We start from the raw sequence: 22,625 nt of genomic DNA on the forward strand, positions 1-22,625 counted from the left end.
GGAAGCAGTCTGGTGGAGGAGAGAGGCAGCAAGGATGGATGCCAAGCCTTTCCCTCTGCACTTCCTGGGGACCTCTGGGGAGCCCCCCCAGCACTAGTAATCAAAGGAGGAGAGGCGCCTACACACGTGTCCCACGTGTCTCACCGTAGCAGGCAGCACGAGGATGCCCACTGTCGCCCTGGCCCCCTGGAAGGCTAGCTTGTTCTCCTGGGCACAAGCCAGAAGCAGTGTGAACTGGGGTGGGTGGTCGGGGACACCCCTCCCGGTGAGCACCCCCTCTGACCCAGCTGTCAGCGATCCACAAGTCTGGCCCCTCAGCACCACCTGCTGAGCACACAGTCCCCTGACCCTTCTCCAGAATTGTGGGAATGACCTCACCGCCCCTCCAAGCAGCCTTTCATGCTGCCGCCCACATCAGACATCTGGGGAATGGATTGCACAGCCTTCACGTGTCCTGGCTCCTTGGTGCCTGCAGAGCCGGGTTGATTTTGCCTTTCCCTTCAACTCTTGTCTTAAAGGCTAGCTTGAGTGTGGCGGCTCCTCTGCCCAGAGGGAGTTGGGGTGGCAGTGGCAGTGGCAGTGGGCGCCTCTTCCCTTCTTGGCTGGCTGCTCAGCCTCGCCAGGCTGCCTGGAGCTGCTGGAGCAACAGCCCTGTCCAGCTCTCTGCAACTGCCCTCTCCTGTCAGAAGCTCCTGGAAAGCAGTTCTGGCACAGAGAGGCCATCTGCGTGTTCTCCTCCTGCCCGCCCCACCCCGAGAGCCACAGAGGATCTTCCGCAGCTGCCTTCACCTCCACCCCCAGACACAACCTCCTGGCTACTCCCCAGAAAGTGTCTCCAAAATCACTTCCACTTCTCCTCTGCTCACAGCCACCCAGTGGCTTTCATTATCATTCAGAATAAAACCAAAGTGTCCATCACCATCCAACCAAAGACCCCAGGAACGCGCTGCAGTGAAATCAAGCCACGTTTATTGACTGGTTGCTGTGAGAGGGTGTTAGGAAGGACCCACAAGGCTCCTCGTGTTGGGAGAACATGGAGGGAGGAGGAGTTGGGAGAGGCTCAAGGCAGCAGGGCTGACTCCACAGCTGGGTGTCTTGATAACTTTTATCTAGAAGGCAGGAAGAACAAAGCGCAGCTGAAGCTGAAATTGATCAAGCAGCAGCGGTCACTCAAATTAGCCAGGACGGGGTGGTTTGGTGATCCTTGAGGTCCAGCTGATGCTTGTGTTCTGCCTATGCTCCGACATGATCCTGTGTATCTTGCTCCATCTCGGGCACACAGCGGTCTTGTCTGGTGTTGGTGTTCAATGACATAGCTTAGCCATGAAATTGCCTCCAGGCCAGTGACTAGTGATGCCAGGGCAGGTGGCTCTTCTCTTTTTCAAGACCTGGGTGTCACCTGACCTTCAGCTGCCTCTGACTCACCTGCCACTGCCCTTCTTGTCCACACTATTCCTGACAAACTGGTTTCCTGTGTGGCTGAGCAGTTTCCTCCTTCGGACCCTTCATGGTCACCGGGTCCCTGCCTGGAGCCTCCGCCTCAGGGACCCATGTGGCTGAGTCCGGCCCTGTGGCCTTGCCACTGTCTCTCCATCCCCGCACTGTCCCCTTGGTGGCTCTTACTGCCCCTTTCCTTTCCACCTTTCCACCTACTGGAACCCTAGGGTCTTCTGGTCCCTCTGCCCATCTACCACCGAATTCCCACAACAGGGAGAGTGGGTGAAATGCTGGTGCATTTTTCCTGGGGTCGTATGGTTCCCACAGGGCTCCTCAGATGTTCTTTGGTGTCAGTGACCCCACTGTGGGCCGTTGGTTCTGCTCCAAGACCAAAGCTGGCTGCTGGTGGGTGCAGAATGCACACGAGGCTTGGACCAGACAGCCCCTAGGCCTCCCCTTTCTACCGCCAGGTGCCGAGGGGCCAGCAGCCTGGACACCCCGGAGCCCTGGAGAGCTCCGACCCTGGCCTCTGCCCCACCCGAAGTGGGTCTGGCCCCTTCTTGAAACAGGATCAGCCCTCAACTGGAGACAGACCCCACGGCCAGCCCAGTCAGCCGCCTAGTACTCCCCATTCCCCCGGCCTAAGGATGCTCCACTGTCCTGGGCTGCCGAAACAAATATCACCAACTAGGTGCCTCGGAACTCATCCTCTGGCAGTTCTGGAAGGCAGAAGTCCACAGTCAAGCGGTCAGCAGGGCTGGTTCCCTCTGGAGGCTCGGAGGGAGAGTCTGTTTCACGCCTCCCATTTTGCTTCTGGTGGCTGCTGGCAATCCTTGGTGTCCCTTGGTTCAGAGACATCACTGCAACTTCTGCCTCTGTCGTCCTGCAGTGTCCTTCCCAAGCGTGCGGCTGTGTCCTCTCCTCTTCTCATCAGGGCCCCAATCACTGGACTTAGGGCCCAACCCAATCCAGCCTGACCTCATCTTAACTTGATTACAGTTGCAAAGACCCTATTTCCAAAGAAAGCCGTAGTCACAGGTTCTGGGTGGGCATGGATTTGGGGTGACATATTCCACCCGTGTGGTGGAAGCCCAGGGTCAGGGAGGATCCCCATTCCCCCTGCTGGCTCCCTGTGCACTTCCAACTTCCAAGGGGGACTCAGTGGGTGGTCTAAGCTAGACACAACCTAGTTCCTTCATTCCTGTGAAGCATCGTTCTCACGGGCCGTCTGGGCAGCAGGCATTTGCTGTTGTTTGGAGTAATGGGGACTGCACTTTACCGGTGACAACCTGGGGCATCTCCCTGTGACCCCAGCTGTGACCTCAGCTGTCTCTCTCTGCCCTTCTTGACCCCATCACCTCTTTTCTTCCCCTAACTTCTGGTTCCATGGGCTCTCACCTCCTCTCTCCCAGGATGTCTGAGAAAACCCTTTCACGTTTTGTCCAAGCAGTTCAGCACTCTCTGCCCTTCACCTTCTCCTTCCAGCCTGGACCCCTGAAGGCAAAGGAGAGGGTAGAGATCGCCTCTCAGATCCAGAAGATCCAAAAACACCCCTGGGGTGTAAGAGTCATGCTGATTCCCTTGGATGTGAAGCAGTCCGTTCTTATTGCAAAGAGCATTCCTGTTTTTTTCTTCTTTCTACATCTGCGCTAACATTCTGTGATTCTTAGAGAACGAAAATTCTGAAGAGCAAAACCCAGAGCCAAGAATGTTCAAGCCAGAAGGGATTTCTATGAGGAACAAAATAGACAAGGCCTCTGCCTGCGGGGTGCATATCCCGAGTGGAGAGACGGGGCTGTGCAGACCCAGAGAGCGCGGCTCGCCCTGGAAAGGAAGGTCAGGTGCGACAGGACAGAATCCCGAGTGGAGAGACAGGGCTGTACACACCCAGAGAGCGTGGCTTGCCCTGGAAAGGAAGGTCAGGTGCAACAGGACAGAATCCCGAGTGGAGAGACGGGGCTGTACAGACCCAGAGAGCGTGGCTCGCCCTGGAAAGGAAGGTCAGGTGTGACAGGACAGAATGGCCAGGAGGACTATTTTATACTAGGGGGCGCGGGTCAGGGATGAGCAGGATTTAGTGAAGCAAATGATTTCCTGGATACAACATCAAAAGCACAGGAAATAAAAGGAATATAGATCAGACCTCATCCCAATGAAAGCCTTCTGTGCATCTAAGGACACTATCAATAAAGTGAAAAGACAACCCATAGGATGCGAGAAAATACTCGCAAATTATCTACCAGATAAGGGATTAATATTCAGACTATATAAAGGGCTTCTGCAAATTCATCAACTACAAACATGATCCAAAAGGCCAAGGATGTGAACAGACATTTCTCACAAGGAGACACACGAATGGCCAACGAGCACATGAAAAATCCTCACCATCCCTCACCACCGGGGAAATGCACATCAAGACCACAGTGAGAGGCTGGGCGCGGCAGCTCATACCTGTAACCCCAGCACCCTGGGAGGCTGAGGTGGGTGGATCACGAGGTCAGGAGTTCGAGACCAACCTGGCCAACATGGTGAAACCCCGTCTCTACTAAAAATACAAAAAAATTAGCTGGGTGCGGTGGCTCACGCCTGTAATCCCAGCACCCTGGAAGGCTGAAGTGGGTGGATCACGAGGTCAGGAGTTCGAGACAAGCCTGGCCAACATGTCTCTACTCAAAATACAAAAATTAGCCAGGTATGGTGGCAGGCGCCTGTAATCGCAGCTACTCAGGAGGCTGAAGCAGGAGAATCTGAACCCGGGAGGGGGAGGTTGCAGTGAGCTGGGATCACACCACTGTACTCCAGCCTGGGTGACAGAGTAAGATTCCATCCCAAAAACAAAGAAAACAACAACAACAAACATACCACAATGAAGAACCAGTTAACACCCATTAGGACGGCTACCGTCTAAAACCAGAGAATCACAAGTGTTGGCGACGATGCGGAGAAATCGGACTTCTGTACACTGCTGCTGGGAATGGAAAACAGTTTGGCAGCTCCTCAAAAAGCTAAACATAGAATTCTCATATGATCCAGCAATTCCACTTCTGAGTATATACTCAAAAGCAAGGACGCCAACAGACACTGGCACCCATGTTCTTAGCAGCATTATTCACAAAAGCAAAAGCTGGACATGACCCAGGTGTCCCTCAGCAGAGGAATGGATAAACAACATGCGGTTTGTGTACACACAGGAATCTTATTCTGCTGTGGGAAGGAATGAAGCACTGGCGCGGTGGCTCATGCCTGTAATCCCAGCACTTTGGGAGGCTGAGGCGGCCGGATCACGAGGTCAGGAGATAGAGACCATCCTGGCTAACATGGTGAAACCCCGTCTCTACTAAAAATACAAAAAATTAGCTGGGTGTGGTGGCGGGCACATGTAGTCCCAGCTACTCGGGAGGCTGAGGCAGGAGAATGGCGTGAACCCAGGAGGCAGAGTTTACAGTGAGCCAAGATTGCACCACTGCACTCCAGCCTGGGCGACAGAGTGAGACTCCGTCTCAAAAACAAAAAAAAAGAAGAAGAAACACCTGAGCTCTTTGCAGCACGGATGGACCTTGGCAACACGATGCCAAGTGACAGAAGTCAGGCAGCTGGGCAGACTGTAGGATTCCACTGCTGTGAGGCGCCCAGAGCAGGCAAACTCGTAAGGAGAGAAAGTAAAGTAGAGGTTCCCAGGGGCTGGGCTTTGGGGTGGAACGGGGACTTAGTTATTGCTTCATGGGGACAGAGTGTCTGCAGTAATGAAAAAGTTTTGGAAATAGACGGTGGTGATGGTTGCACAACATTGTGAATGTCCTGAATGCCACTCAATTGCACACTTAAAAATGGTTAACATGGTAAATTTGGTGTTATTCATATTTACCACAATTTTTAAAAATTAGTACTGTACTATACCAAAAGCCGTGGAATTACACACTTTCCATAGGTGAATTGCATTGTTTGTGAATTATGTCTCATTAGAAGAGGAGCGTTTGAAAGAAAGAGGGAGGCCAGGCACAGTGGCCCACACCTATAATCCCAGCACTTTGGAAGGCTGAGGTGGGTGGATCGCCTGAGGTCAAGAGTTTGAGACCAGCCTGACCAACATGGCGAAATCCCATCTCTAATCCCAGCTACTCAGGAGGCTGAGGCAAGAGAATCGCTTGAACCTGGGAGGTGGAGGTTGCAGTGAACCGAGATCACACCACTGCCCTCCAGCCTGGGCAACAGAGTAAGATTCCATCTCAATAAACAAATAAATAAATAAATGAAAGAGGGGCAGTAGCCCCCACATGCAGCCCCCATGCACGGGCCCCCAAGAAGGGGCTTGATGCATCGGAGGTGCTGGGTGGTCCAGCAGGCTGGAGCCTAGCCACTGGGGAGCTGGGGGCAGAGGGAAGTGTGTGGAGGGGCAGCCCTGCCCCGGGTTCTGCAGCAGCCCCCGCTTTGTCTGCCTGCACTGCTCCCGGCTGGTTCTGTGCTGAGCACAGCCTCTCCTTGGAAGCCAATTTTCTGCACAGTGAAAATGTGTTTTCTGTGCCCACTTTAGCAGATGGCCCCCACCTTGGCCTGAATTGGGAAGCACAGAAATCAAGCAGGGGACAGACGGCTTCTTTGGCAATGTCTTACAGGCACATGAGCACGCAGACTCATACCCGCCCCCCGCAACTTGCCTTCACGGACTCTGGGCTGCAGCCGGCCTCCGGAGGCCCCTCCTCTTCGGCTGCTGGCCAGCCGCTGGACGCCTGGCCCAGGCAGTTGCTTGGGATGGGCGCAAATGACTGCATGTCTCCAAGGCTGGGACCGGGGCACTTCGTCTCCTGCACCTGCCCTCTCGGCCAGTCCCTCCACTGTCCCTAGTGGGAGAATGCTGAGGGGATCCTGGCAGGGGCTACTGACCTCCAGTGTGGAGACCCCGCCACAAGCACCTGCCTCAACCCCATTTACATGGTAGCTGAGAAACTTCCGGGAGACAGCCTGACCTTGGCCCACCACTGGAGTCCAGACCTTAAACACACTGTGGTCAGTGGGCAGGAGTCTGGCCTGAGGTTTGAGGAAGGGCAACAGAGTCTCCAGTGGGGAAGTCACCATTGAGGAAAAGTCTGGCGAAGGCACATCCTAGGCCCACCAGACCAATGGTGTGTCAGGGCCGAGTTCCAGGGCCAGCAGGGAGGAGGGGGCTGGCGCAGGGAGGGTTGGTGGCCTCCACAGAGGGATGCCACGGGTCCTCATGAGTTGGAAGCCAGCCCTTGGGCACCAGAGAGAGCCTGAAGGGACCCCATAGGCCATCTGATCCTACCCTGTTGTTCTAATTTTTTTTTTTTTTTAAGACGGAGTCTAGCTCTGTTGCCCAGACTGGAGTGCAATGGTACAATCTCAGCTCATTGCAACCTCTGCCTCTCAGGTTCAAGTGATTCTCCTGCCTCAGCCTCTGGAATAGCTGGGATTACAGGCACCCACCACCACACCTGACTAATTTTTGTATTTTTAGTAGAGATGAGATTTCACCATGTTGGCCAGACTGGTCTCGAGCTGCTGACCACAAGCGATCCGCCTGCCTCAGCTTCCCAAAGTGCTGGGATTACAGACGTGAGCCACCGCACCTGGCCCTAACCTATTGTTCTGTGCTGGGGTGGGGTGGGGAAGATGGAGGCTTGGGAGGCCACTGCCCACTCCACATGTGACCAGGTCAGTCTCAGGAATGTAAGTGTCCTTCTTAGAGGAGCTGTGAGACAAAAGGATTTTCAGATTTGTTTTCATTTTTGAGACAGGGTCTCACTCTGTCACTCCAACACTCCTCAGCTTGCGGCTGCATCCCTCCAGCCTCTGACTCCATCATCACAGGCTGTCTCTCTTCCTCTGTGTCTCTTCTTCTTCTTTTCTTTTTATTTTTTTAAAAAATTTTTTAGATGGAGTTTCGCTCTTGTCACCCTGGCTGGAGTGCAATGGTGCAATCTTGACTCACTGCAACCTCTGCCTCCTGGGTTCAAGCAATTCTCCTGCCTCAGCCTCCCAAGTAGCTGGGATTACAGGTATGTGCCACCATACCCAGTTAATTTTTATAGTTTTAGTAGAGATGGGGTTTCACCATGTTGGCCAGGCTGGTCTCGAACTCCTGATCTCAGGTGATCTAACTGCCTTGGCCTCCCAAACTGCTGGGATTACAGGTGTGAGCCACCATACCCGGCCTCTCCTTTTCTTATAAAGACAACACATCTGCAAAGACCCTGTTTCCAAATACAGTAAAATTCACAGGCACCATGGTTAGGACTTGGAGCTGTATTTCCGGGGGACACAGTTCAAACCATAACAAACCAATGTGGGGGCATTTTTTTTTTTTTGACACAGGGACTTGCTATGTCACCTAGGTTGTAGTACAGTGGTGGGATCATGGCTCACTGTAGCCTCCACCTCCCAGGCTCAAGGGATCCTCCCACCTCAGCCTCCCCAGTAGGTAGGACTTCAGGCACAGGTCACCACTCCCAGCTTTTTAAAACTTTTTGTAGAGATGGGGGTCTCACTATGTTGCCCGGGTTGGTCTTGGACTCCTGGATTCAAGTGATCCTCCAACCTCGGCCTCCCAAAGTGCTGGGATTATAGGCATGTGCTTCCATGCCCAGCCAATTTCCAGGTTTTAAGAGTTAAACTGTTAGAAACATTTATTTAAAAATCCAATATGACAGTAATGTGTGACCAGTGAGTGCAGAGGGAGAGTCTGTGGCATTTCCAGGGAGCACCCCAGGCCAGGCATTGAGCATCTGGGAGAGGAAGGACATTCAGGCCGTGGGGCAGACGTCTCAGCAAGCCGAGGCCACAGGGACTTAGCTGTGCGTGAGTGTGGGTGTGTGAGCAGCCACCTCCTCGAGCTGAAGGAGCTTGTGTGCCAGCGAAAGGGTACTGCTGGGGATAAGCCCACCCCCGGCTACCTCACAGGGAATGGGCACAGGGAGAAAGCAGGCCAGGACTCCCTCAACTGGGATGCCTCTGCTCCAGGAGCCCACAGCTGGGCTCAAGGCCGTACACATGTCCGGCTTCCTGGAGCACCAAAAACAGGAAGAGGGCAGCTGGGGGACCTGGAGCCAGAGGCCCTTTCCCAGGATAAATGCAGGGGCTTCCAGAGGCCTTGCATTTGCAGGGGGCCACTTCAAGCCACATCCCCAGACCTTCCAGGGCTTGGTCCAGCTTCCCCTGCTGCTGCTTAGGGGGCTTGGGTGGGGGATTTGACAAGTCCTGGAGCAGCTCAGTGGGTGGGGAGGGAGAGATCCGAGGACAGGTGCCCTGCAGTCCCACATGGGGGTGGGGGATGCAGCCTTCAGGAGCTGAGAAGGGGACCCCCAGACATCCTGAGCTTCCTGGTGTGAATGACATGGGGGGCACTGGGGTCCAGGGGCTGCAGCTGGGGTGCCCCATGGTCCAACCTGAAGGCAACATTTCCCAGCTCCCCTTGGGTCTTTGACGTCCCAGGAGGGACTGATGCATGGGGAAGGGCCGTGGGCAGTGAGGGGAGGTGTCCGGCCTTCAGGAGACAAAGCTGGAGGAGGGTATCCTGGTATGGCACAAAGTAGGGGGTCTGCCCCCAATTGTACCTGCTCATACCAGGCTTTGTGCATACAGCTCCTCGTCCCATCTTCACAGCCCTGAGAGAGAGTACTACCAGCCCCACAGCACAGCTCAGGACCCTGCTGTTTAGCCAGGCAGGTGAGAGCACTGAGCTGGGCGTCAGGAATCCCGGGTTCTGATTCCTGGATGTTAAGCTGCGCAACTCTGAACGAGCCACACAGCCCCTCTGGGCCTCAGTCCCCTCATCTGAACAGTGGGGGAGCTGGACTAGACGACCCTCAAGGTTCTTCAAAGCCCAGACCCTCAAGGCCCTGACGTCTTACAGGTCTTGGACGTACCATCTCCCTCTCCACAGGGACAGGGACAGAAGTAGCTGCCATGCAGGTGCCGCCCCTGGCCCAGCGCACTTTGAGGAGGCTGCTGTGTGGGGCAGAACTGGTGAAGACTCAGGGATCCCCGTCTTCCCGTGTCAGGACAGATGGGCAGGAGCTGTAGCTCAATGCAAGGAACCAAGCACGAAATGTCAGAAAAAGAAGAGACAGGAGCGCAAAAGAAAACTTGTCAATAGTCAGAGCCGTCTGAAAATAGGACAGAATGCCTCTCTGGGGTAATGAGCTCCACATCACCAGAAGCGTGCAAGCTGAGAACAGTTTCAGGCACCCGAGAGGCTGCTGAAGTCAATGACTTCCAAGACACCCTCTGGCTTTGACCTCTTGCGCCCATGTCCCACTGCCCAGACTCCCACCTCTCTCCACCGAGCTGCAAGGCCCGTGGCTTCCTTCCAAGCAGCTGTTCTTAGCTCCACGGCCCCCTGAAGGCATTCATGGATGAGCCAAAATCAGGTGTGAGAAGTGCAGAAAGTACTTCGCATCTAATGATAGTTAAAGAACCTAAGTGTTTGAATGCACTCTCACATAGAAGTTAGAAATGTATGCGTGACGTTATCACAGACATAACTCTGCACTTTCTTGAGTGGGAGGTATGAGGTGGTGTGTCCATTGGAGCCGCTGGAATTGGCATAATCCTGGGCCCAACCATGAGCGTGCACCCTGGGGTGAACACCACCCAGCGAGAATGGCTCTGGGAACACAGGCCAGGGGCCTCCCGCCTGGCAGGGCCTCTCTCTCTTGACCAAGGCTCTTCCTGCAGGGATACAGGGGCTTCCCTGCCTGCTTTGCTGAGGCCAAACCTTCTCCCTCCACAGGTGACAGGTGGCTCGCTCACACCCACCAAACCCCCACTCCTGACTCCTGGCCAGGGAACACCAGAGCACTGGGCGGGGAATCCCCAGGCGATGCCAATAGGAAGCCAGAGTGACCAGTCACTTCTGCCAACCCAGTGTGTGTGTGTGTGTGTGTGTGTGCACGCGCACACGCATCTGTGTGTGTGTGTGAGGTGGGGGGCACCAACCAAACCACTGGGCAGGTGATTTTGGCTCCATGTCCCCTGACTTCAGGTTGTGTGTTAGAATCACTCACCCCAGGGCACTTGGGTCCTGGTCACTCTGTCCCTTGGAGGCAACAGCTCGCAAGCTCTAAACACATCCAGAGTCAAGCCAGGTCCACAAGGGGGACAGGGAGGTAAGCTCAGCCCGAGGCCCAGCATTCCTGAGGCCATCTATCCCTCTGTAGGGACACTCTCAGACACTCTCACACAAGTGCAGGGAAGGTTCCTGGGACTCTCAAAGCGGGAAGGCAACCAGACGTGGCTAAGTACCTGCTAGCAGGCTGGGGCAGAGGACTGCCAGAGTTGCCTCGGCACAAGCCTGGGCCACCTCGAACCCGGACCCTGCTATGGACCGCGAGTCCACCCAGGAGAGGACAGAGAATGGGGAATGACCCTATATCCCAGGCCGAGCCGCCTCACTGAGTTGGGGAATCACTGAGCCACTCTCTGCCTCTGTCAGCTGCCCCTGTGAAATGGAGACCCCTCCATGCAACATCCAGCGTCACCAGATGGTGTGGGGTTGTTAAAGGGCACAGGGCAATGCACAAGTGAGGCACACACCCCCTGCGGGTGAGGGTCACCTGCACCTGGCTGGGGAAGAGGGGTGGCTGCAGGGGGAGGTGGCATTGGCAAGCCTCAGAAAAGAAGAGACGTTCTAAGGAGACCACAGTCTTTCTCCACTCTTTACTGTGTAAAAATAAACTCAACAATTCATGTCATTTCAGCAAGAAAAATGAAAAAAAAAAAAAAAAAGCAAGAATACCAGTAGAAATAGTGCATTTCCAGAATTGCTGATGGGAGGTGGCAGGTCCCATGGTTTTGACCCATTTGATACCCAAAAGGCTGCAGATCATATGAAAAATGTACAGCTTTGGTTAGCAAATAATGAAAAAGTAAGATACATCGATTCTCTTTCATATTATACAGTATATACATTATAACAATATCAACTCTAGGGGGTTTGCTTTTTTTTTTTTTTCTTTTTTTGGCAAATAAGACAAAATTGGGACTCTAAGTATTGGGCTTTTTTTTTTTTTCTCTTCAATGACTTGTTCCCTTTCAACAAATTGCGCTTAAGTCCACTGCGTACAGAAGTAATACATTTCCCATCGTTAGTTGAACACATTTACACACTGTGTTTAAGAGATGAAACCATGACTTCGTCAAGCCACATTTGGTTGCCATAAGATTCCAAAGGATTCTATCCTCTTAATGTGAACCACATGAAACCCAAGCTTCTTCTATCAAGGTTGGAACTGATATTCAAATCCTCGGCTCATTCTACTTAGTAAGTCAGCTCCAAGACACAGGTTCACCGTAAATGGCCAGTTTTACCTCCCGGTCCTCAACATGCTTTTGAGAACAGGTGGCCCCTCTTTGGAGCTCACTGGAATGACTGAACCTCATGCCAGCCTCTCCTCACCCCCTCACTGCCCACAAGACACCCCCTTGGTCTCAGGTCCCAGGGCTGGTGACAAAGTGATCTTTGCAGTCTTAGAAAATAAACTGGGAATCTACAAAAGGAAAAGAAAGCATACAAAATGTATCTCTTTCTTCCAAAATACATGCTTTCAGTTCTACATTTTGGGGGAGCCTGAAAGTATTTTCAAGGGAGAAATAGGTTGAGTTAATTTATAGGTTTGTCCTTTTCTTTCATAAAAATACTCTTGTTTGGTAATAAACTTTTTCTTCTACAGTAAGAGAAATAATACTGTGTTATCAAAAGCAAGAAGGCTTACGACTCAAGTGGGATCTAAGCCCCTGAGGGCCCGGAGAGCTTCTGTCAACAGCTCTCCCACCCCAGACACCCAGGGAGCTGTCGGACACCAGCTCGGCAAAAGCAAACACTGCCTCAACAGTGCTTTTTATCTTCTTGTTTTATAAAATGGCTTACCTGAGAGAGGCATGTATTATTCAGTGCAAGAGGGAACATCAATCAGATTAAGGAGTAGATGGGAACTACGTGGATTAGATTTGCGGCTGTGTCATCGACCTTTCTCGGGGCCAGCAAAGTGCCAAGTGTCAACACAGTGAGGGAGTCGAGGGGCTTGGCTCAGACCCTAGCAAGGGGCGGGAGGGAGCTAAAGGTCAGCTTCGGCCCTGGCACCATGGGTGGGTCAGAGGAGGGGTGAGGAAGGTGAGCAGGCCAGGAGGCTGCAGGGGTGGAGGCGTAAGCACTGGGGTGTGCTCTGCCCCTCGCTAGTCAGGGCAGAGGATGGCTCGTGGTCCTGAACGGACAGCTCCCACCTGGCCCACGGGGGCAGAAGGTGGTCTGCGGTCCAGTAGATCGGCAGGGGTGGGGCTGGTGGGAGGTGCTGGCAGGGGAGCACCCCGCATAGCCCGCACTGGGTGTTGCCTGCACAAGGGCTCCGAGATGGCTGGAGTGAGGGTGGGGCTAGATCTGGTCTAGAGAGGCGACTCCAAGCTCTCTCGCTGGCTCCCAGCTACGGGAATCCTTTAGGCTTGTTCTCAACCTACACGTTAAAAATGCTTCTTGGTGTGTTTGGGGAGGGGGAGAGGGAAACTGAGCTCTCTCTTGACCTCCTCCAACACCCTTGGCTTGCTTACCCAGCCATTTTCAGTAGATACACGGGCGGTCACAGAACACTGGGCGGCACTCGGCACACAACACAGAACCAGGGCAGTCCATGCAGGTGCGGGAACACACGTCGGACCCAGGGAGCAAGGAACACGCCACCCCGAGGAACATGCAAACAGAGAAGATCCCTGCAGATCCAAGGATGCCACAACCCGACAGGCGCTGATGAAGCACGATTATCTAAGAAAAAGCTACTGTTGAACAACAACGCGCAGCGCGGCGCCTGATCTGCACCCCCTCCGCGGGAGTGATGCATTGCAGAACGGCGGCCGGGTACCGTGCAGACACCCACGAGAACACTGACACAGAGACACTGACAGACACACACAGATGCACTAGGTTCTTGACACAACGTGGACCTGTGTTTAAGGGGACAGGTGGCCCTAGAAGGAACAGAAGACAGAAACACCTGCTCCTCCTGCAGAAATGTCTGCAGCTGCAGCTGAGCCAGGCAGTGCAGTAGAATTTCTAGAAAGACTTGTCAGCCGCTTGCTGATGAGACTCCTGGAGACAGAGTCGGGGTGCCCTCGGGGCGTGCGACCACCAAATGATGCAAAGCAGGAAGCTCCCCTACCCTGGGCAGGGTCTCCCGAGCCTGCTCTCTTTCTCACTCAGTGCACACACACAAACACACACACACACATACACACACACGCACACATACTTCTCTCCCCTCCTTGGAAGGACTAGAAGGAAATGTCCATGTTGCTTTTCACGGGGAACAAAAAAAGGCAAAGGTTCTGGACACTGGTCAGGTGTCAGTGTCACCGGCCAGTGTCAGCTTGCAGGCTGCTGTAGGCCGTGAGCCCCGTGAGATGGAGGAGTGGGTTTCAGGCCCCTACCCTGGCCAGGCCTGGCTCCACGTGTGAGGTCTCCGGAGTACCTTTGGAGGGGTCTGAACCAGCTCACCTGGCACCTGGTGTGCTGGGAGGGATATGGCTGTCAAAGGTCCCCGAAGAGGACCTTCCCACCAACGGGCTGGGTTGAAGTCCCAGTGGTCCCACGTGGCCAGGTCTTCAGCGAAACACAGCTTCTTTCCTTAAAAGGTCTCCTTTGGTCTGCACTGCCGGAGGCCAAAGGAGAGGGGCCCTGGGGCCTGGCTTCCTGGGCTGTGGGTGGGAGGCTCCTCTCTCAGGGCTGTCTGGGCTGAAGTAGCACAGCTCCAGAGGCGAGAAAGAAGGGGCAGACCCCAGCCTTGCAGGATCTGAGCAGGTGGGAAGGCCGAGGGCAAGGCCTTCCTGGGGCAGAGCAGACTGAGCTGGGCACTCAGGCTGGCCTCCCAGGCCCTGTGCTGCTCTCAGATGCAAACAGCAGGGATGGATGCTGCCTGGCTCTGGGGTAAGGGCCAGTGTCCTCAGCCATCCCCTCTCCTCCACGGGAGAGTACAGGGTACATCCCAGGACAGCCCGCCTTCACCCTTCAGAGACAATTCACTTCCATTACAAAGTAAAAGTTCTCTGTAGAGAGACCCCGCCCCTGGCCTTTGACAACCCACTAAAAGGCATTTATTACATCAATATAAAGATATGTCGCTCTGAAAAAGGTTTGCAAACAAAGACAAATGCGTGTACTGAGGTTGCAGCAACCCCAAGGCACGCACGCAGCTAACAAAGTTGGCAAATACGAGTTTTCATCATGAGATGTTTCCAAAGACAAAAGAAAGAAGGAAATGAAGTACGTCCTCTAAGAAAAGGCCTCCCCCAGCCACGCACACGCACACACGTAGACACACACATGTAGACACGCACACACAGATGCTCTCACCTACTTCTGCCTCGTTCAAAACGTCGCAGCGCCCACTTTAGCTGTGAACGGGGCCCGCCTGAGAGAGTCCAGGCTCCTACAGAGAAGTGGGGCTTCCTCAGGGACAGATGGGAGCAGGGGCTGCTTCGTGTGCATGAGGACAAAACCAGGCTGTGTGCGTGTGCATGTGCAGGGGCGACGGCCTCGGTTCATTCCTAGGGAAAAGGGAGAGAAGAGACGCACGAAACAGATCATCGCCGCACAAGCAGGGGGTGAGGGCGGGCGGGCTCAGCCTGGCCTGCCGCGCTCAGTTGATCTGGCGACAGGCCTCGAAGGTCCACTTGGTGGCTCCACCGTAAATCTCAATGTGGGACTCGGCCCAGGCGATGACATTGCCGGACAGTGCCTTGGTGCTGCAGGTGGCCAGGTTGTAGACCTCCCCGGGGGTCAGCTTGCGGTCCCAGATGTTGAAGTGGGCCAGCTCACCCACAAATGCCTGGGTGGCATCAAACCCACCACCCAGAGTGTCCTTTGGAGAAAAACAGAGGATGAGGGTAGAGAGGTCGCCAGGTGATCTGAGGGCCCATCCCGAGGCCAGGGGTCTGAGCGCCTCTGTGCCTGCCCCATCACGGACTCTCACGGCCACTCCTGAGTGCCATTTCGTCTCCCTGTCCCCGACTCTCCAGCCCTACATCCGTCCCTCCCCTGAGAGGACCCAAGAAAAGGGATGGCACCGACCACCTCTGCCCTGGAGCTTCTCCTGGGGGGACTCTGCCCCTCCTGCAGCTGGTCCCTCAGCCACGGACCACTATAGCAGCAGGGCGTGGGGGTCCCTGCCCAGACATCACTCCATGCCATCTAAAGCTGCTCAACAGGGATGGACATCCCAGATTCTCCATCCCTTCGTCTCCCTCCTAGATGCCCAACGGGAGACAAACCACTTCACGGGAACTAAATTATTCATCACTAAAAGCAGAATTGGCCTTCCCATGCCAAAGAAAATGTTGCTGCAGCTATGAGAGCGTTGAAACCAAAGCTCACTCCCTCAGGAAGTTCAAGCGCGAGTCCACCCAGGGCACAGGCCTTGCCCAGCCTGATCCCCAGGCTGCTTCTCAGGGGAACCACTTCTCCAGCCACCTCCCTCCCTCCTTGCTCCTCTTCCCCTTCCCAGCCTCTGGTTCCGGAGCTCTCTCCCCTTCCCCACCACATCCAGCACAGTACCTGCTCCTGGCCCAGCACCAGCACGCCCTGGGGCTTGATGGGGTGATAGGGTGCCAAGTTCTCGCCACTGCCACCCTGCGTGCCGTCCTGGTAGGCCTCCCAGACCCCGTCCCGGGTGGTCCAGGTGACGCAGATGTGGTGCCACTTGCCATCGTTGATGACAAAAGGCAGCTTGGCCACCTGGGAAGGAGAATGACAGATGCCGGCTGGTGGGTACAGCCCAGAATCCGTAATCTTCACTGCCTCAGTTGTTCCTATCTCTACTTGCAAAGTAAATATCAAGAACTATTATTGAATTCTCACAGCACCTACTGCCCCAGACTTCAGCGTCCATCAGCCCCGCCTGGGAGTGGGGTACAGAATCACACAGGAAATGTAATGCTCTACCAAGGGAACCCCCAAGGGCCATGTGGGTGCCCAGTCTTCACTCCTACTCACCCTCCTCCCTCTTTGCTAGTCTACACAACAAGCCCTTGGAGGGAGAGCCGTCCCTGGTGTCTGAGTTCACTGCTGCCTCTCAGGCCTCCGTGAGACACCTGTGCAGCCTGCTTGCTGGCCTCTCCTCTCTCTTCCAACATCCCATCTCTAGCTGTTACACCCTCTCGCTCTACAACATGGCAAGCCTTTGCCGAGGATCTGAGAGATGTCATGGAGTACGACGCCTTTTAAAGCTGAGACCAGCCTCCGACCTGGAATTTCACTCTCCTGCTGCCATTCCAGGGGGGAAGGATGACAGTCCAGCAGCGAGGAAAGAAACTTCACACCCTTTTTGCTTGGGGAAAGGCGGCCCAGAACGGCACAGCCCTTTGTGGGGAAGAGCAACAGGAACAAGGACGTGGAATCCACTTCCCAGCCCTGGTTTTAGCCACTGACTACCACTGCTGGCCGAGGCAGTTTGAAAGCTGGCAGCTAGTTTCATAGCTAACAGGGGAGGATGGAGAAGGTTCACTAGAGGGAAAGGCTGCCCGTGCTGTCCTCTTCCAAGGGGTCACACAGACCTGTCCTCCTCCCAAGAGTTAGGGGGCTGAGTGGGATAGACTTGGACTCAGGCAAAATCTCTAAGGCCCCCTCATCAGCCTAGAGCATCCCTGGGCCCCTGCTATGAAGGAGCAAAGCCAGTTCCAAGACCAGCTGGTGGAGGAGTCCAGACCATATCATCAGGCAGGGCCAGGCCCCATGGATCATTCTCTGCCTTCTCCCATACCCACCCCAGGTGGCAACTGGGAAGGTCCAGCTCTCCCTGCTCTCCCAGCACAGGTGAGGGTGCTCCTCACACTTCTCTTGGTCTTCACTCTCCCCCTCCCTCAGTCCCAGCTGGCAAACACTTTCCTTGGGGTCCCATCAACATCTGAGGCCACCATAGCCCCGTCCTAGCATGCGACATCAGCTGGGGCCCTGGGGCCTCGCGCTGCCATCCTGTGAGCCGGGGGGTGCTCTACCTTGTCATTGATGAGGATCTCCATGGGGTTGTTGCCCCACTCAATGAGGACCAGCTCGTTGGCCTGGCCGGGCACAGCATAGGAGAAGGGCGTGCCCACCCCTGGCGCGGCGCTGGACTTGAGCCACATGCAGACAGTGAAGGCGTACATCTCTGGCAGGCTCTTCTTCACCTTGGCATACATATAGTTGGTCCGCAGCGGGAACGTGAGCTGGAACTTGTCTCCAGGGCGGTTGTCTTTCTGACCTGCGGAGGACACAGTCCTGACATCTGCACCTGCGTGAAGTGCTTATCAGTGTCTGAGTTGAGTTCGGTCCCCACCAAGCTCTGTGATGTGGCCACGGCAGGCTCCGGTCTCCATTCTGGAGACGCAGAGCGGGTGGCTTCCCAGGTCAAGTACTTTGCCCCAAGGCACAGGGCCATCCGTAAAGAGCTGACCCAAGCTCTCCGCACTCCGGGTCTGGCCGGCTGTCACTCCCACACACTGGCATCCCTGCGGAGGTGGGGGTGGGGTGCAGCGCCTGGTGGGCTGCTGCATCTACACTGGGCTGCGTGGTGGGCGTGAGAAGGGAATGGGGACAGCCGCCAAGCGAGGGCATACCCAGTCAACCCAAGGAGCAGGGGTGGCTGCAGAGAAGGAACGAGGCTAGCTACCCAGAGAGTAACCGACCTGATTCCAGGACGGGGTGGGGCGCAGAGCCCCTCCTCGCTTGATCCGGGCTCTGCTCCTGCCTCCCCACCCAGCAGCCAGGCCCTGATGCCCACACACTTCCCTCCAGGCCAGACGTGCATCGGACCCACCAATGCCTCTAGGGTGTGAGGCTGGGCAGCTCCCAACCTCCAAGGCCCTTCCAGGGACTCTGCCTGGAACCCTGCTGAGAGGGCAGGGCAGCAAGGAGCTGGGAGCACTCCGGGAGCCAGGGCTCCCCAAGGTGACTGCTCTGGGATGCCGCCACACTCTCAGGTGAGCAAGCATCCTCATAGCTCAGGTTCCAGGCCTGGTGGCCTCCCCTTCCACAAGGCCCACCTTCCCCCTTCCCTGCCGGCCACTTCTCCAGTGAGCGCCAGCCCCCACAGCCCATCCATATACTGTGGCACCCTGGGTATGGTGTGACTGACTCCAGGCAAAACATTCTTAGCCAGCAATGGGCACCAGTACCAGGCCCAGAGCCCAGGAACGCACACCCCCTGGCCAAACCCTGGGTGAGCGGCCGTGGTTCTCCCAGGAAGCCCATAAAGAAACCAGTTCCCCAGGCCAAAAATTATTTCTAGAAGGCATCCTGCCCGGCCAGCAACCACCCCTCCTCTAAACCAACTGGCAAGGAGCAGAGCAGGGCAAGCCCCCTCAGTGCAGCACCCCCACGGCTCCCCCCACCCATTGAGGCCTGCAATGGGGGATGGGGAGGGACCCAGCCCCTGGCCTTTCTCTGGTGTGTTTTTCATTCCCCAATCTCCCCTCCTTCCCTCTCCCTCCCTCCTGAGGTCCTTCCTTCTTCTGATCTGTTTTTCAGTTACATAACAAGCCTTAAGATGGCACTGTTTAAATCTGTCCGGCACATTTTGCGGTCTGAGCAGGGTCACATGGCCCTGCTCTGCACTGGGCACCCCCCCTCTTTTACAACCCTGTTTGAGGAGCCCCGGGTGACCGGCCGACTGGCCTGAGTTGGTGACTGAGAAACCTCAGGGGTTTGAAAGATGCCAGGGCTTGGGTCACTCAGAAGAGAAAACCTCAGGGTAAGGGTTCAGGGCAGAAGTGGGGAGGAGCGGGAGACCCTGAGAGGACACCAGGGGCATGGTAGCTGGGAAGAAACCTGCTTAGCCTCAGCGGCCGGGGGACCCAGAGCACCCAGCCCCAGCCTGCACCCTGCTGTCTGCTGAGGCTGGGGACCAGCGACAGAGAGCCTTTCTTAAGTAGGGAGGGTTTGGGCCAGCAACAGCCACTGTGCAAAGTTACTGAGGATTAAACAAATCAGACTTGAAAAATCCAGCGAGTGTGTGAGTGTGTCTGGATGGGGGAGGGGGCACTATGCAATCCCTTCCTCTGCTCCCTTTTCCTAGAGACAGCCCCAGCCCGGGGTACCCAGCCCTGCTAGAAACACCGACGAGAAGCCCAGAACCTGGGAAGGGGTGCGGTGGATGAGAAAGGGCTGCAGGGGTCGGAGTTAGGGGGGCGGCTTGGGGCTTGCACAGTGCAGAGCTGGGCTGTTAGGGATCAGGACAGAGGCAGGGTCGGGCAAGCAGGCGGGGGCAGGCAGCACGGCTCCCCCTGGCCCCAGTACCTTTTTCGAGCTCGCTGATCCTCTGGTGCAGGGAGGTCAGGGCGGTCTCGATCTTGACCCTCTCCTCGGTGTCGTTCCTGGGGCCCCCCTTGCCCTCCTCCAGGGTGTTCACCCGGGACAGCACCTGCCTCTCCAGCTCATCGATCTTGCTCTGCAGCAGATCCTTGAGGCTGTTGGTCTGGCTGGAGGAATTGAGGCGGCTGTACTGCTGCGGGGTGCAAGGGCGGGGGAAACCACACCATTAGGCGAGGCGCGGGGACCGTGCTGGAAGGCCCGCGGCGCGGTCCCCTCAGGGCGACTGCGGGGGCGGCCTGGCAGGGAGCTGGGGCGAGTGGCCGCCGCGGGGCCTCGCAGGTGCGGGGAGGCACCGGCCGGGCACCCGCGCGCTACTGAGGCGGGGGTGGGGGATGCTTGGCCGGGTAGGGAACGAGGTAGGGTAGGGCAGAGGGGCGAGCGAGCCGGAGGGGGAACCGGAGCCGGAGGGCGCGCGCGGACCTCGAGGTTCTCCAGGCGGGTTTTGAGCGATTGCAAAGTTTGCCCGAGTTGGCTGAGCGTCTCGGCGGCCGGTGTCCGGGACAGGTCGCCCATGGTGTTCTTGCCCGAGCCGGGCTGCTTGCGGCCGCCGCCCGCCCGGGCCTCGCCGGCTCCGGGGTCCAGCGTGCTCTGGCTCTCGCAGCGGCCCAGCTTGGCGGTCAGCTCGCGGATGGTCTCCTTCTGGCTCAGGATGGTCTCCTTCTGCTGCAGCACGGTCTCGCGGAGCTGCAGCACGCTGCTCCGGAGCTCCTCGGCGCCGCCGGCGGCCACGGACGCGGCGCACATGTCGGCGTCCACAGGCACCGAGGTGCAGATGAAGCGCGTCGGCCCGAAATCCTGGGCCCCGGCGCCCAGGAGGCAGAGGGCGAGCAGCGCACAGGTGCGCGCGGCGCGGCCGGCCAGCATGGCTGCGGGCACCGGGCGCTCCGGGCCCGGCTCGGCTCGGCTGGGGCTCGGCTCCGACTGGCACCCGGCTCGGGCTGTGGCTCCGCGAGCGGACCGCGCTCTGGGCGCCGCGCTCTTCGGCCGCGCGGTCCACACCGCCGCGCTGTCAGGCCCCCACTGCCGCCTGCGCTGCGGAGCCCGCGCCTTTTATGCCGCCGCGGGAGGGGCCTCGCGCCGCCGACGTCAGCGGGGGAGGAATCCCGCTTTAATTGTCTGCGGCCCGGGCCCGCGGCGCGGCGGGGGTCTCACGAGCGCGCCACCGGGGCTGCCTCCGCTCGCGTCCCCTCGCCCTTCTGGGCGCTGCCGCAGCCCCCTCCTCCCCCGCCCCCGTCTGGGCCGGCGCCGCTGCCCCGAAGGCTCCGAGAGCTCAGGGGGAAGGAGGTCGGGCTCCGGCCGGGACTCGAGGATGGACCACCTGCGTGGTGTCCCCGAACCTCCGACGGGGCTCCAGGCGGGCGGGAAACCACCGCGGGTCCGGGAGACAGAATTCGGTTCGGCCCTCCTGGCTGCTCTGAACACCCTCGGGCCGGGGTCGTTTGGAGCCGGGCTGGGTCCCCAAGGACCCAGATCAACACCCGAGTGCCCGGTGGTCAGAGGCCAGGAGTGGGGCCTCGCGGCGCCACTAAGTCCAGAGCGGGGGTCACCGGGCCGCTCCGCGTTTCTTAGATGTCCGTGTGCTGTTGAGAAGCCGCCCGGCAGCCTGGGTCCAGGGACTTCCCACAGCTCGGGGCCCCCGGCGCCTCCGCTCCCCCAGCTCCTGGGCTCTGTGGACCCGGCCCCGTCCCCAGGGTCTCTCAGCCCCCACTCCGTGCGGGAGGGGCGCTGGGGACTTCTCGGAGGTAGCCCTAGCGGATCGAGCCTTTCCTGTCCGCGGAGCCGGCCGATCGCGGGCAGGTGGCGTCGCCGGCGCTGGACGTTCGTAGCGGCCTCGGGAAGGCGCGGAGCCAGCGGCGCTTCGGAAGGCGGCCCCGCGGGAGCAGCCGCCCGCGTCCCCAGCAGCTTCCCCTTGCCAGGCGCCGCGCGCGCCCGGTATCCCCGGTTGTCCACCTGTGCGTGGGGGGCTGTTTCCCTTCTGTCCAGCCGCGCCCACTTCTCAGGCTCGAAGGCCAGCAGGAAGGGTCCCAGAGGTGGCTGGGGGCGTCCACCTGAGAAGCTCCGCGCTCATTCAGACACCCCACCCGGCACCCGCGCGCTCGCGCCTTCTGGACCGCGGGACTCTGCTCCCGAGATCCCCGTCCGGGTTCCCACGCCAGGCTGGGGGCTCAGGACCAGGGCTGGCGCCGCCGCCCCGCCCCGCGGCGATTAGTGCGGTCAAAGCCTCGGAAATCCCTCCGTCCATGTTCCCGTGGTACAGAGAAGGAAACTGAGGCTCCGAGACTGCCGGGCCGGGCTAGAGCCGGGGGCCACCTGACCGACCCCTCCCCGCCACCCCCGGCTTCCGTGGTCCCTGCGTTCTGCAGCCTTTCCCTGCGCGCAGCCGGGGGCTGGGTGTCGGGAGGGGGTCCCCAGCCCGCACAGACCCACGGGCAGCCCTGGGTGCAGGGATCGGGGGTCCGCCCGGCAGGCGGGAGCAGAGGCCGGCTCGATGGAGACTTTTTTGAGAAACAGCGACCTCTTCCCACCCCCAGCCCCCGAGCTCCCGCCGTCTGCATTCAGCGTCTCAGCCTTTAGGCCTCCCTGAGCCTGGGCTGCGAGCTCTTGTGTCCTTCGGCCGCCGCTTCCTGGCGCCAGAGGGACCCCGCGGCCCGCACGCGCCTGTCCCCGGCTCCGCGCGGAGCGTGTGCGGGTTCCCGCTCTGCCGGCCCCGCTCGCCTGCCACGGCGCCCCCAAACCCACGCGGCTCGCGGCCCCTCGCGTGCTCTGCCGACCACAGGGTGCGGGAGGGGTTAGCCTTGCTGGTCCCCACACGGGGTCTGCGCCAGCAGCTCTACGGGCTAGAACG

General features: G+C 57.7%; 1 protein-coding gene across 2 annotated transcripts; it reads right to left on the reverse strand.

Moving 5' to 3' along the window:
• Positions 1 to 11,094: 11,094 nt before the first annotated feature.
• On the reverse strand, positions 11,095 to 20,805 carry NPTX1 (neuronal pentraxin 1). 2 transcript variants are annotated; one of them, XM_077969620.1, is made up of 5 exons: positions 20,201 to 20,805; positions 19,706 to 19,913; positions 17,377 to 17,672; positions 15,989 to 16,194; positions 11,095 to 15,296 (listed from the first exon to the last, which is right to left on the reverse strand). In XM_077969620.1, the coding sequence occupies exons 1-5, from the start codon at positions 20,642 to 20,644 to the stop codon at positions 15,215 to 15,217; spliced, it is 1,236 nt and encodes a 411-aa protein (XP_077825746.1). In that variant the 5' UTR covers positions 20,645 to 20,805; the 3' UTR covers positions 11,095 to 15,214.
• Positions 20,806 to 22,625: the final 1,820 nt, after the last annotated feature.

This window comes from Macaca mulatta, chromosome 16 (genome assembly GCF_049350105.2).
Source record: "Macaca mulatta isolate MMU2019108-1 chromosome 16, T2T-MMU8v2.0, whole genome shotgun sequence".
In the NCBI taxonomy this organism is placed as follows: domain Eukaryota; kingdom Metazoa; phylum Chordata; class Mammalia; order Primates; family Cercopithecidae; genus Macaca; species Macaca mulatta.